Source organism: Somniosus microcephalus, chromosome 12 (genome assembly GCF_052327205.1).
Source record: "Somniosus microcephalus isolate GS21.2 chromosome 12, FLI_Smic_1.0, whole genome shotgun sequence".
Lineage (NCBI taxonomy): Eukaryota > Metazoa > Chordata > Chondrichthyes > Squaliformes > Somniosidae > Somniosus > Somniosus microcephalus.
This window is the reverse complement of record NC_140998.1, coordinates 63,052,583-63,068,486: the sequence shown is the minus strand read 5'-3', so window position 1 is coordinate 63,068,486 and position 15,904 is coordinate 63,052,583. Positions and strand designations below refer to the sequence as shown.

General features: G+C 43.0%; 1 protein-coding gene across 1 annotated transcript; it reads left to right on the top strand.

Annotated features, from left to right (window-relative positions):
* The first annotated feature begins 3,544 nt into the window (after window positions 1-3,544).
* Window positions 3,545-5,547, top strand: dio3a (iodothyronine deiodinase 3a). The gene has a single exon (XM_086002973.1). The coding sequence runs from the start codon at window positions 4,166-4,168 to the stop codon at window positions 4,943-4,945; it is 780 nt and encodes a 259-aa protein (XP_085859099.1). The 5' UTR covers window positions 3,545-4,165; the 3' UTR covers window positions 4,946-5,547.
* Window positions 5,548-15,904: the final 10,357 nt, after the last annotated feature.

The following is a 15,904-nucleotide window of genomic DNA, read 5'->3' as shown; positions in this document are numbered from 1 at the left end:
GGACTTGGACAGGTGATGCGGGCAAGCTTGGTCCAGTGTGACGGAGGCTAGTGTATGGCTGAGCGAGCTGCTGTAGTCTGCGGGTGAGGCTGTGGTCGGGTCTGGAGACAAGGTGGCGGTCGAGTGTGGTGAACAAAATGGCGGTGCCCACGATGTTGCATAAAATGGCGGAGAAGATGGCCACCCCCACAACTCACATGAGGCACTGCCGGTGTCGGTGGCCTTGATCAAAGATGGCCGCCCCCACGACTCACACGAGGGGATACTGGCATCTGTGGCCTTGATGAAAGATGGCCGCCCCCACAACTCGCATGAGGCACTGCTGGCGTCTGTGGCTTTCCCCCTGCAGGCCTTCGCGAAGTGGCATTTCTTGTGGCAGTCGGAGCAGGTCGCGTTTCTTGCAGGGCAGCGCGCCCTCGGGTGTTTCGCCTGGCCACAGAAAAAGCAGCCGGCGGCCCGATCGCGGGGCTCCGATGTCGCAGCCGGTACCGGGGGTGGCGGTCCCGATCGGGTCCGGGACGCCAACGCTGAGGTAGGTCCCAGAGGCGGCGGTGCGAGGGGTATTGCGGTCAGGGTCGGGCCCGAGTCCCAGGGTCGCGCAGCACAGTACCTGGAATACGCCTCGAGGTCCCGATGGGCCACTTCCAGAGAGCGAGCGAGGGCTGCAGCTGTGTTCAGGTCGAGGTCCTTTGATTCGAGCAGTCTTTGCCGTGAGTAGTCGGACCGAAGGCCTTTCACGAAGGCATCGCGGATATTCTCTTCAGTATTTTCTGCAGCCGTTACAGCTTTAAAGTCACAGTCCCTGCCGAGTGTTTGTAGCGCCTGTAAAAATTCATCTACAGACTCTCCTGGCTGTTGCGGGCGGGATCTTAGGAGATGTCTGGCATACATAGAATTTACCAGGCTCCGGTACTGCTCTTTCAGCAGGTTGAGGGCGGCCTCGTATGTAGTAAGGTCCTGGATGAGTGCAAATACTTTAGGGCTCACTTGGGCGGTCAGAACTCTTAGTTTGGATCTCTGAGGCACGCCGGATTCTCCCAGGTAGGATTCGAAACAGCTCAGCCAGTGTTTGAAGCCGAGGGCTGAGTTTGCTGCCTGTGGGTTTAGATCCAGGTACGGCGGTCGGAGGGCTCGCAGCCAGGCCGGCTGCTGTGGCTGTTGTAGCTGGGCGTCTGACTGGTCGTTTGGCTGCTCCGTTAAAGACATTTCAAAATTTAGCCAATAAAATTGATATACCTATCAATTCATCCAATGAAAAGCGACGAGTTAAGACAGTAACTATAGGTTTTTATTGGCTAAATAACAGAGCCCACCCTCGTGGGTGATCGGATCCAACAAGGAGGAATACCAGCCAGTCGACCACCTTTATACCTGGGCAAGTAGGTGGAGCCATGGGCGGAGTCAGCAGTGGTCAGCCCAGGTATAACAGTGTGACAAGAGGCGACCTCGTGTAGTGATACAACAGTGTAAACAGTGATAACCATAGTGTAACGATATAACAGTGATAACCATAGTGTAACGATAGTGAACGATAAAAGTGGTTTACCACAACATCAAACAAAAACAAAAAGTAATTTTCACCAATATCTAAATCATAGAAACATAGAAGATAGGAGCAGGAGTAGGCCATTTGGCCCCTCGAGCCTGCTCTGCCATTCAATGCGATCATGGCTGATCATCCAAATTCAGTACCCGGTCCCTGCTTTCTCCCCATACCCCTTGATCCCTTTAGCCTTGAGAAATATATCCAACTCCTTCTTGAATATATTTAATGAATTGGCCTCTACTGCCTTCTGTGGTAGAGAATTCCACAGGTTCACCACTCTCTGGGTGAAGAAATTCCTCCTCATTTCTGTCCTAAAATGGCCTACCCCTTATCTTTAGACTTTGACCCCTGGTTCTGGACTCCCGGACCATCGGGAACATCCTTCCAGCATCCAAATCAAGCAACTTTGCAAAGTATTAGTAGCTACTTCATAGCGCACAATACTGAAATGTAAAAGAAATCCAACATCATATCCTCTTGGTTCTTCACACTATGGCCATATACCTTTATGTAATTATACTAGAAAACAACCCCAGCAATTTGTTAAAGTACACTTGATGGGGTCATTTGAACCGTTTAACCCGCCAGGTACTTATTATGTGGTCTTTTTTGCCAAATCTCATTAACATCCTTCAGATGACTGCCGCGCTGAGTTAAAATCGGGATTTACATCCTTATATATGGCCTCTACCCAATCTGTAAAATTCTTGCCCAAATTTCGTTTCTCTGAAACTCTCATCATACATTCATGAATTAATCTGTTGATTTTATTGTATCGGTTACTAATGTTTTGTCTCTCCGATACTTCAACTGGGATCCCAGGAGTAGAATCAGTTTGGATTATATTTCACTGTAAGCAAAGCGCACTTCCGCTAGAATCTTATAGTCCAAATTTAGTAAAGTGATCAATCCCAAATGTCACGTATAGTTCTTTAGTTCTTGTTTACACTCTTCCTTTATAGATTGAAGTTATCACACCTCTTACAGAAGTCGTTTCCCCTTTCTCAACATGTTCCTTAAATAAATTCCTTGTTTTCCTTTAACTTCTTTTAACAAAGATTAAACTCTATGAGTGTTTATCGGCCCCGGTGTTCCCCAGTTTATTGCAGGCACATTTAGAAGATCTCACTATGTTACCACTGTTTTACACAATATCTAATTTCCCCTATAATAAAATATTTTCGGCGTAAATGGTACATGCTCCTGAAAAGATGTTTGTTTTGGAAACTTGGTATTTTACGAATAGATAAATGTACATACAATTTAAGCCAAGAAGCGTTCCTTTGGAGTTTGATCTGGTTTACAAAAATAATGACGTTTATTTATGTGCTCTACTATAGCTAACAAAACTTCACGGATTATGGTACTCTGCAATGAAAAATCAAGCTGTGTTCAAATTGTTGTAGGATGCAAAACACCAACCAGCCAACAGCGCCTCCTAATGACCACTGAGGTCCGTGCCGGCACACACAGCGCTCAAACACCAAAAGTCAAACCGACTCAGTTATTTATAATAAAGTTTTTTTTCGAAATCTTAAAACAAAGCAAAACTACCTGTGCGTGAGCTTGTTTGTAGTTCAAACTAGGAGCAACTCCTACAGGAATTTATATTGTATGTACATGTTATCAATCGGTAAAATATACCAAGAGTTTCGAAAACAAACTCCTTGCGGGAGCGTAAACCATTCACGTCCAGTGCGAACAAGCTGTCCAATAAAATAAACAGCTGAATGCAATTGGAAATATTTCCATGAACGCAGCAACCCAAAAGATTATAACATTATAATGAAAATACAGTAGTTTGCTGCACTTAAACTGTGAGGCTTACACGCAAAATAAAATTGTAATTAGCTAATGTTAAAATGTTAACTGTTAACTGATCAAACAGCCACTAACTCTTCGTGTCTTGTTGCAGCCATCAATATAGCTAATTATTTTGACTTTGGGTTTTAGAGTATTCGATTTCAAGCTAAACCCACACGCTTTTTATTCAGCTCGCAGTAGGTACTAACTGAACCTTTCATTACGCGGTAATGTAATGCGGTGAGATGATTGTCCTTTGTCCTATCATTCTAACCAGGTTTGTATAAAATGCTCCTATGTTCTCAAAGTTTGTTAACAGCCAATTCTTTTTTTTGTACTCCGTCATTGATTCGGTGTTAGATCAGGTATTATTTTACGGTACAACTCTAAACTGAACTCCTTTCCTTGATCACACAGATTAATTTGCGTCCTGTTTCATGCCATTTACTTTGCATCGGTTCACGAATTGCCTTTCATTATATAATAGTTTTACTGTTCGCTTCGATTAAACTATGTAACCTAAAAGGAAGAGGGGACCAATTGCGGTTCACTCAGATACATGGTCTTGGAAGCTGCCACTACCTCTTGCCCCTTGGCTCTCCCACTTGGCTTCTCCTTCCTATTCGTTCCTTCCCAGCTCATCTCCGAGGTGTTCAGTAGGTGGTGGGTAATCCCCGGGGGCGGGTCCACAAGGAGGCGGGGGCTGTCTTCATTCAACACAGGGGGTTTTAAAAGGGGGCGAGCTGTGGCTGTTGGATCAGAGCAGTGGGGAGATATTGCCACGAGAGCGCAAGGACCAAACTCAAGCCCCAGACCATGAATCTGCTGAAAGAGGCGGTGGCTGTGCTCATCCTACTGCCCCGTTTCCTCGTCACCGCCCTCATGCTGTGGCTACTCGATATCTTGTGCATCCGAAAGCGGCTGTTGGCTAAGAGTAGGGAACAGACCGAAGGAAATGCCGATGATCCTCCTCTGTGCGTCTCGGACACAAACCGAATGTTTACGCTCGAGTCCCTCAAAGCGATCTGGCACGGCCAGAAACTGGACTTTTTCAAATCTGCCCACGTGGGCTCGCCGGCTCCAAACCCCGAAGTGGTGCAGCTGCAAGAGCAGAGAAAAGTCCGGCTACTCGACTACAGCCGAGGTGCCAGGCCCCTGATTCTGAACTTTGGGAGCTGCACCTGACCCCCATTCATGGCGCGCCTCAAGGCGTTCCAGCGGGTGGCCACCCAATATGCAGACATTGCAGACTTCCTCCTGGTCTACATTGAGGAAGCCCACCCTTCCGACGGCTGGGTCAGCACCGATGCCCCCTATGATATCCCAAGGCACCGTTGCCTAGAAGACCGACTGAAAGCTGCCAGACTGATGCACAAGGAGAACCCCAGTTGCCTCGTGGTGGCGGACACCATGGACAATTCTTCGAACACTGCCTATGGTGCTTACTTTGAAAGGCTCTATGTCCTCCGGAATCACAAAGTGGTGTATCAAGGAGGGAGGGGGCCAGAGGGATACAAGATCTCGGAACTCAGAACATGGCTCGAGCAGTACAAAAAGCAGAGCCACAATTCCAGCACTCTCACGATTGAAGTGTGAATGAGCTAAATGCACTGAACTTGTAGAAAGGTTAATATATTTTGAACACGGCTCTTCCTCCGTTCTGCTTGCCGAAGTGTTTATTACTGAACGAACTCGTGAAACCCATGGTGACCTGTAATGTACGGTTAATGTGACCTTATTCTTATAATGTATATTTGTAAATACACTTTGAAATACTATATATTTTTATGTGTTTAATTTTTGATGTTTTACCTGGCTTGAAAAGTGAGTTAAAGCAACGTTGGAATTCGCAGATATTCTTGGCACTTTTTTGTGAAAGCCGGTTTTGAAATGGCTGTGTGCCAGGAAACCGCGCCTGATGTGACAAGTGCTCGGGATAGGGTGAGCAATGTAGGCGAGACCAGCACTGGATTGAGTCTGATGAAGACAAATGCTTCGAAATCGCGGTCTTTCCTTTATGCGGACAGGTCATGTTTTCGCATGATTTTTGAAATGAAACATTTTTTATTACATTTTATAATAAATATTCAAAAAATAAACTATGGGATATGTTTCGTTACTCGTACCAACTTTAACTAACATGAGAGTTGATTGTATACCTGATTTTGGGTGTGGACAAGCGGTAAGGGCACGAATCTTACAAAGTGTAAAGCCCAATTTAACAGGGGTCGACATATTACTTTCTTAGTGTTCAGGTTCCTGGAGCAGAACTTCTGTACATACTACCTGACCCCGCCCCCACAAACACCTGTGGGGTCTTCTATTATCTCTTAATATCCGGAAAGTTGTACATAACCACATATTATGGTCCATGAAGCCTGCCCCACACCATCATAGCTAAACATTTCTTCCCACCCCATGTAATCTCCTCGGAGAGGCCAAAATAACCAGGGTCAATAAGGGAAAAATACACTGGAAAATTCTTTCCCGACCCCCTCCAGCGATCAAAACCAGTCCAGGAGATCACATGGACCACGTGTTTTCTATAAAGATAAATTGTTCCTCTGTTAACATTGTCATTATCCATGGAGTGTTGCATTATACAGTCGAGTTCTGATAATCCTTTAACCAATTTTTGAATTTCCATCTGAGGAAAGGTCTTCAACCTGAAACGTTAACTCTGTTTCTCTCTCCACGGATGCTGCCTGGCCTGCTGAGCTTTTCCCGTGTTTTCTGTTGTTATTTCAGATTTCCAACACCTGCAGTATTTTGCTATTACATTTAATCAACCATTCACTAATTATTTCAAAACTACAGGTATTGTTGGTCAAAACCATAGGTTTAAAATGAAAAAGATAATTATTTTCAAAAATATGTGAACTTGTGTAGGTCATTTAAAAATCAGATGACAGGAACTTGTTGGGGATTTTAGCACCAATTTTGTTCACTTGAACTTTTGTGATTATCTGAGTTGGATGTCTCCATGTTCCAAGTGTGAAATGGATCACAGGATGAGAATCTCTCATTTTGGAAAAAGGGGACCAATTGCAGTTCACTCAGACACTGTATGTTCATCCCATACAGTGACTGGAAGTGTACCAATTGATAGCTTAAGTTGGAGTTGTACAATGTGTAGTCCAGATATTTAGTTAATTGTCTGAAGTGTGATTCTGGTGTGTACACGCTGACCCTGAATAGCGAAGCTTCAACAGCACCGTGTATTGTAGATATGTTCTCTGTCATAAGGAGATAATTTCAGGAGCAACTGGGTCGTGATTATTTTTGGCATTGTCTCCCAATGGCAGAAAGCATTTCTTTATAATGTAGAATACTACTAAATTGCCAATATTTACCATGTCAGCCTCTAATGAGTGCAGAGAAATGAAATAAAGAGAACTGAATGAGCAAGATGGCAAATTGACTGTCCAATATAGCATGTCATAATGTTAAGACATGGGTTCATGCTTACCATTCTCTGCACTGCACATTCCCCATACTGGCTGAACTATAGCTAGTAACTTCAGTGAAGGAGAGGAAGTCCGCAAGCAAGTTTTTCCCAATTCCTTTTTCTAATGGATAGATGGACTACATGGGTCTTCAGGTTCTTTATATTCCTATTTAATGGACTTCCTATGCCAGCTGAGAAAGCAAGAGATAGAAACATAGAAGATAAGAGCAGGAGTAGGCCATTCGGCCCCTCGAGCCTGCTCCGCCATTCAATGAGATCATGGCTGATCATCCAAATTCAGTACCCTGTCCCTGCCTTCTCCCCATATCCCTTGATCCCTTTAGCCTTAAGAAATATATCCAACTCTTTTTTGAATATATTTAATGAACTGGCCTCCACCGCCCTCTGTGGCAGAGAATTCCACAGGTTCACCACTCTCTGGGTGAAGAAATTCCTCCTCATTTCAGTCCTAAATGGCTTACCCCTTATCCTTAGACTATGACCCCTGGTTCTGGACTCCCCGGCCATCATAAACATCCTTCCTGCATCTAGTCTGTCCAGGCCTGACAGAATTTTATAAGTTTCGATGAGATCCCCTCTCAATCTTCTAAACTCCAGTGAGTATAAGCCCAATCAACACAATCTCTCCTCATACGTCATTCCTGCCAACCCAGGTATCAGCTTGGTGAATCTTCGCTGCACTCCTTCCATGGCAAGAACGTCCTTCCTCAGGTAAGGCGACCAAAACTGCACACAGTACTCAACATTGGTCCTTGCTCTCATTTCCTGAATAGGCCTAAAAGGGCTTTGGTATACTGAGAATACTGAGATGGATTATGTTCCTGCTACTCAGATTGAACAAACTGTGCACCCTCTTAGCAGGATGCAGTGTTGACTTTCCCTAGTTTAATGTCATAAGTTGAAGTTTGGGTGGCTGATGCTATATTTCTACACCTCCATTCCAAGTACAGTATTTAACAAGTAAATCACTCCCCTCTTTGACTAGAGCAAGAAAATGGCAAAACCAACTATTGTGGGGGTTTTGTGCTTTCTGTTTTCCTGCCCAAAAATGGTCATTGAGAAAATATTTAATTGAGCTGTACAAAATTATGGCTATGACCTGGGAGCAGTAATTTATACCAAGTTCTGTAGTAGCCTAAGATTTTCTCTTGATACATTAATTAATTATTAGGTGTATATTACAATAAATAAAAAGAGAAAAACTGCAAATGCTGCAAATATAAAATAAAATCAGCATCTGTTAAAGTTTTGGTTATAGACCCTTCCTTAATTATGAAATTAGTTGGACCAATAATCTACATAAAAACAGATTATTCCACCCCCTGTCAGAAATCATTATTTCTCCCTTTGATAAATATATAATCTTGATTGCATTTCATATATATTATATACATATCTCTGGCCTTTTGTGAATCCTCCACTTTACCCCACTATTGGCGGTCATGCCTTCAGCTGTCTACGTCCCATACTCTAGAATTCCCTCCCTCGGCTCCTCTGCGTCTCCACTTCCCCCTTCTCCTTTACGACACCTCCTTAAAACCAATTTCTTTGACCAAGCTTTTAGTCACACCTCCTTAATGTCCTTCTTTGACTTGGTGTTGACTTTTGTTTGATTATGCCTCTGTGAAGTGCCTTGGAACTTGTTTCTACATTAAAGGTATATAAATGCAAGTTGTTATTGTCAATAGGAAAGATGAGAGTTTTGAAGGATTGATTGTTCACCTCATAATGAAAATGAGTTATTTATAGATCTAGAAATGATTAATTCAATTAGGGTCAGAGGATCATTGATAAGCAAGATGAAAAGGCCAGCAGTGAGATTAGAGAAGATAACATAGAAATAGAGAATTGGGATAAAAGTTCAAAAGTAAGTCTCAGTGTAAGGCTGTTAAAACTGGCCATGAAAATCAAGATTGGCAGTTTCATTATTAGAAATGTGGATAAATAATTGTGTTTTTTTTAATTAGTTCCTGGGATGTGGGCATCACTGGCAAGGCCAGCACTTATTGCCCATCCCTAATTGCCCTTGAGAAAGTGGTGGTGAGCCGCCTTCTTGAACCACTGCAGTCTGTGTGGTGAAGGTACTCCCACAGTGCTGTTAGGGAGGGAGTTCTAGTATTTTGACCCAGCGACGAAGAGGGAACGGCGATATATTTCCAAGTCAGGATGGCGTGTAACTTGGAAAAGAACTTGCAGGTGATGGTGTTCCCATGCGCCTGCTGCCCTTGTCCTAGGTGGTGGAGGTTGCGGGTTTGGGAGGTGCTGCCGAAGAAGCCTTGGCGAGTTGCTGCAGTGCATCTTGTAGGTGGTACACACTGCAGACACATTGCACCGATGGTGGAGGGAATGAATCTTTTAGGTGGTGGATGGGGTGCCAATCAAGCAGGCTGCTTTATCCTGGATGGTGTCGAGCTTCTTGAGTGTTGTTGGAGCTGCACTCATCCAGGCCAGAGGAGAGTATTCCATCACACTCCTGACTTGTGCCTTGTGGAAAGGCTTTGGGGAGTCAGGAGGTGAGACACTCACCGCAGAACACCCAGCCTTTGACCTGCTCTTGTAGTCACAGTATTTATGCGGCTGGTCCAGTTAAGTTTCTAGTCAATGGTGACCCCCAGGATGTTGATGGTGGGGGATTCAGCGATGGTAATGCCATTGAATGTCATGGGGCGGTGGTTAGACTCTCGCTTGTTGGAGATAGTCATTGCCTGGCACTTGTGTGGTGCGAATGTTACTTGTCACTTATCAAACCAAGCCTGAATGCCATCCAAGTCTTGCTGCATTCGGGCATGGCCAGATTGGATTTGTCCTGCTTTTTGTGGACAGGACATACCTGGGCAGTTTTCCACATTGTTGGGCAGATGCAAGTGTTGTAGCTGTACTGGAACAGCTTGGCTAGAGGCGCGGCTAGTTCTGGAGCATAGGTCTTCAGCACGACAGGCCCATAGCCTTTCCTGTATCCAGTGCGCTCAGCCATTTCTTGATATCACGTGGAGTGAATCGAATTGGCTGAAGACTGGCTTCTGTGATGGTGGGGACCTCAGGAGGAGGCCGATATGGATCATCCACTCGGCACTTCTGGCTGAAGATGGTTGCAAACGCCTCAGCCTTGTCTTTTGCACTCGCGTGCTGGGCTACGCCATCATTGAGGATGGGGATATTTATAGAGCCTCCTCCTCCTGTTAGGTGTTTAATTGTCCACCACCATTCATGACTGGATGTGCCAGGACTGCAGAGCTTTGATCTGATCCGTTGATTGTGGGATCGCTTAGCTCTGTCTATAGCATGCTGCTTCCACTGATTAACATGCATGTAGTTCTGTGTTGCAGCTTCCCCAGATTGGCACCTCATTTTTAGGTACGGCTGGTGCTGCTCCTGGCATACTCTTCTGCACTCCTCATTGAACCAGGGTTGGTCCCCTGGCTTGATGGTAATGGTAGAGTGAGGGATATGCCAGGCCATGAGTTTACAGATTGTGGTGGAATACAATTATGCTGCTGCTGATGGCCCACAGCGTCTCATGATGCCCAGTTTTGAGCTGCTCGATCTGTTCTGAATCTATCCCATTTAGCACAGTGGTAGTGCCACACAACACGTGTAGGAAGGATAATATTAATTATGTGGTTTTGTATTTACTGGGGGGGGGGCAGTGAATGTGTGAATACATTTAATGAATGGCATTGCAGAGAGTATTAACTAACTATTAAAGGTTTCTGTAAAAGAGATTAGTTGCAGTTTGGTTTCAATGATATGGTATATAACTGTGGGTCATACATAAAAAAGTCTAAAGTCATGATTTTGAGACTGAAAGATGGAACTGCAGTAACATGTGGACTATTGACAATACTATCATGGGATGATGAGATGATGAATAGAATAATTTGTTTCAATTGTTGTCTGAAAATGTAGTGTAAGGAGAATGGAATAAAATGCATTGATAATTGACAGTTTGAATTTGTTCCCTTCATTCTTGCGAGATGCACTAGAATTATTATTTTTAAAATTTGATTATGGAACTATTCTTAAAGATTGGATTCATATGAATTATCTACTAGCTGATCTTACTAATATAAAAGCAGAAAATGCTGGAAACTCAGCAGGTCAGGCAGCATCTGTGGAGAGAGAAGCAGAGTTAATGTCGATGACCTTTCATCAAAACTGATTAATTGACCATTCTGATGAAAGATCATCGACCTGAAACGTTAACTCTGTTTCTCTCTCCACAGATGCTGCCTGACCTGCTGAGTGTTTCGGCATTTTCTGTTTATATTTCAGATTTCCAGCATCCGCAGTCTTTTGCCTTCGACTAGGAAGGGCCCAGGTTTTGACATATTTCCCCCTCCCCCTTCCCCATTTGCACTGAGTCAGTTGATCTCAGACATGGAAGCTAATTCAATGGCCCAGTAATTCGGGTCCCAACGCGTGAGTACGCACGGGGTACCCACGCATGGACCCGATGGAAGTGCCGGTTTCTTGCATGCACAGCGCATGCGTGGGAAAACAGCACTTCCGGTCCCCTGAAAGCAGGGGTTAAGAGGTGAAACGCGTGCGACGTATGAGGCAGCGCGTGCGCGTTGAACTTCCTTTCTTTTGACAGGTTTGCCCGTGCGTGAAGGCCTCCACTTTTTACACATTAAAAAAGCAGACGTAAGGACTTCATTTTAAAAGGTAAGTGGTCAATTCATTAAAATTAGAACATTTTTTCCACAGGTTTATTATTTTTAAACACTTTACAGTAAGGTAAGTGTATTTTTAGCTCCGATTTTTTATAAAATTGTTTTTTTCAAAAATTTAAATTATTGTTTAAAATGGTTATTTAATGTTATTTATAGTTGATTTAAATAGTGTGATGTTTTTTAAAAATTTATTTTAAGGTTATGTACTGTTTTGAGCGCCCAGAGTTTTCATGAGTTTGACAGGTCTTATGCCAAACTCATGAATGGACTTTTGCCTCCTCCGATTGGTTGCTCAGTGCTCACATGATCCCAGCCGACGCATCGCACTAAGTACGCCACTGGGTCACGCAAGCACAGCGCGCCGGGAGCTGGAACGGGCCACAGACAGGAAATCCACGCAGGCCCAGGCCTCAACTGTCGGCGCACTATGTAAGTGTAGGTCAGGGGCTTGCACCCGCGGGAAGCCCACGACACGAATTTCTGGGCGATTGTGATTTGTACCAAATGATGGGAAATTTTCTGCAGTCAACTCATGCTTACTAGGAATTAGGCTGTGCCAGTCAGAAAGGAGAGGGCACCTTCAGCCCATAAATCTGGCTTCAATCCCATCAACCTGAGCTGAAAGAGCTACATGAACTGCGCTAGCCAATTACCTTCATTTACAAATTTATCCTTTAATACCTAACCTATGTAGCTACAAACTTATCAATTAACTTTTCCTTTTTTCTGTCATTCTTCAGTTGGAAACAGCTATCAAGCAAATTTACTAACACATCAAGCATGTAATAAAAGACTTTGTAAAATTCTATGGTGTTCATTATACCTTTATCTTCACAATCACAGATATACTGATACTTACTTTATCTAATTCATTTCTGGTGAAACCATGAATTGCAAGCTCTCTGTGTAGCATATTATATAATAGTTAGAACTGCTTCAAATCAATTATTATGTATTGTTCTAGCTTATTCCTGGTATTTTCATTTAATTTTATAGCTACAGTAATGAAGCAGTTGCCTTCTCTGACCCTAAATCAGTTTACTTAACTGCTTATTGAGTGGTAAGTACAGGGATCCCTCCCCAACCGCAGTTAGTAAAACCGTGGTTGGCAAATTCAGTATAAACACAATAAAAAAGTATATAAAAAGCATATAAATAACATAAAAATCATGTTTTTTACCTTATTCCTAAATTAAAAACTGCGGATACACAAATTTCACTGCCACGGTTGACAAAAATTGTCGCAGAGTGGAAACCGTGTATACGTGAAATCTGTGTATGGCAAAACCGCGTTTGGGGCGGGATTCCTCTATGTGGAATGCGCTACCACAAGGAGTAGTTGAGACAAATAGCATAAATGCATTTAAGGGGAAGCTAGATAAGTACATGAGGGAGAAAGGAATAGAAGGTTATGCTGAAAGGGTGAGATGAAGAGGGGTGGGTGGAGGAGCGTGTGGAATGTAAATGCCGGCATAGACTAGTTGGGCCGAATGACCTGTTTCTGTGCTGTAGACTCAATGTGGCTCGATGTAACTTATTAAGTCAAACTACAAGGCATGCCAAGAACTTGAAGATAGATACTGTTTTCCTCAAGGCTCAGTGCTTCTAGGAATGTTCTACTGTCCGTCACTCTAGCTTTATTACTGGCATCACTCAGTATTACAAACATCTGTAATCATATAATCACTGTTCATTGTGCTTTCCTATTGAGTACCAGGTACCAGGCAAGGTTTTTAGTGTCTCCTTTACATGGTTTCAAACAATTTTACTATGGGAACTGGGTAGTGCAGTGGGTTAGAAAACTGTTCTTTCATCTTTCTTTATCTAAATTCACACCTAGCCCCAAGTGATTTAATTAATGTTTTCTATTTCTCCTGGCTGCTTAAGTTCTACATGAAATAAACTTCTACCTCAATTTAGTTTCTACCAAGTGTAATTTGCCAACAATTCAGCATTAATTGAGATTTCTCACTCTGAGCCCATACAGTGACTGCTTTGAAAAAGAAACAAGTCACACTTGTGTAACATAGGGTAATTTAAATTTGGAGTTTAGTCAGAGTAGGAGGAAAAGAAGAGAGAGCTTTTTTTTTGCATTTGGCTACAGTGTAACTGACTTGAAAATGACTGTTGCTGATAATTCAATCTCCCATCTTGATAAATACAAAAATAAAGTTTTTAAAATCTTAATGTTGAACCACTGCAAATGTAAGCCATAGAACAAAGCTTGTATGACTGATCTCTTCTTTCGTATGATAGTAGCAAAAAACAAATCAAATGTCAATTTGACAGGAAGACCTGTCAAATCTATGAATAGAGATCGGCCCCAAAACCTAACTAAAACTTCAAATAATTTTTTTTTAATCACATATTTAAAATAACTATAAATTACATAAAATAACTATTTTAAGCAAAAATTAAAATTTTTGAAAAAATTAATTAAAGTTTTTAATGGGGCTAAAAATAAACTTACTTTTCTTTAAACTATTTAAAAATAATAAACCTGTGGAAAAAATGTTTTAATTTTACTTAATTCACCGCTTACCTTGTTAAAAGCAGGCCTTGCGACTGCTTTTTAAACACGCAGCTGCTAGAGACTTACCCTCCCGGAGAAACCTGTAAAAAAATCGGAAGTTCAAGGTCTACGCGCTGCCTCTCCGACGCACATGTTTGACCTGTGAACCCCTTCCTTCAAGGGAACGGAAGTTCCGGTTTCCAGCGCATGCGCAGTGCATGCACGAAACCGGCACTTTCGTTGGCCCTATGCATGAGTACACGACGTGTACTCACCCGTGGGGACCCGAATTTCTGGCCCATTAATATCTAAGTCGGATATCCAGACCAAAGCTTCCGATGTAACAGCGTGGATATCTTGTAGGCTGCCTGCGAATTTACTCTGAGGGTAGTGCTAAATGATGTGCTCCAGGGTCTGATTAGGAGCTCCACAGTCACATGATGGGGATGCTTTAACCTTCCATCTATGAAGAAGGTGGCAGCATCTACCATGACTGGTTCTGAGGTGGTTGATGATTGTCCACTGTTTGCGAGGAAGGTTTGATCATTCAGCTTATACTGTGGGGTCCTCGATAAGGAATCCATTTGATGGACCGTGTAACTGATAATTCAGCATTGCAACTAGATTAAGGCTATTGTAGTCACAGAGACATAAAAATGTTAAGGTTTCATTTTGAATCCTTACCTACATAACCAGGTATCTATTGCCAAAACCCCATCCTAACATTCATCCTGTTTTAGACCATCTTTTTTGGAGAACTTGCAGCAAAGTTTCGGTCAGACCAGACAGACCTTTGAAGACAACAACAAGGATTGTAAAGTTTGTGTATTGGGGACAGGGAGCTAAAATGGTCCACAAAGACTGGAGTGATGTGCAAGCGGAACCTAGTGTGGGACAGGATACAACCAGCTACATTTGGACGAGTTGGAGTTATGGACTGTAACCAATATAGTGCTGTAGACAGATTGGATAAAGAGTGCGCATGATGTTCCCATGGGAGACATTTATAGAGCAGGCACATGAAATAAAGCTGCTGTAATATGTAGATTTGATTGCTGAGTGCAAAGCTATGTGTTATAATTGTGAAAAGTATGCAATGGAAGTAGAGTGTCAACAATTTATGAAAGCAGGGACTAGAAGATTCTTAAAAAGGCTAGGAATGAGAAGAATAAAGGATTGTACTATGATGAAGAGGATAGAGACTGCGGTGAAGACAGCTTTGTTGCTGATGTTCTGTGCAGATATTTTGGACTGAAATAGAATGTTTTGATGCAACTGTAATAGCTCTTGCGTTCATGCCTTAGTATGAGGGATTTCTAAGATGCATCTCATAATTTATTGGAGGACCAAGAGATTAGCCATAAATCTTCAATGTTGTAGAGAGCGGACGTTGGCATAGAATCATAGAATCATAGAAAGTTACAGCATGGAAGGAGGCCATTTCAGCCCATCGTGTCTGCCGGCCAACAAAGAGCTATCCAGCCTAATCCCACTTCCCAGCTCTTGGTCCGTAGCCCTGCAGATTACAGCATCCCAAGTGCACATCCAAGTACTTTTTAAATGTAGTTAGGGTTTCTGCCTCTACCACCCTTTCAGTTCCAGACTCCTACAACCCTCTGGGTGAAGAAATATCCCCCCAAATCCCCTCTAAACCTTCCACCAATTACTTTAAATCTGTGCCCCCTGGTTTTTGACCCCTCTGCTGAGGGAAATAGGTCCTTTCTATCCACTTTATCTAGGCCCCTCATAATTTTATACACCTCAATAAGGTCTCCCCTCAGCCTCCTCTGTTCAAAGGAAAACAAACCCTGCCTATCCAGTCTTTCCTCATAGCTAAGATTCTCTACTCCCGGCAACATCCTTGTAAATCTCCTCTGTACCCTCTCTAGTGCAATCACATC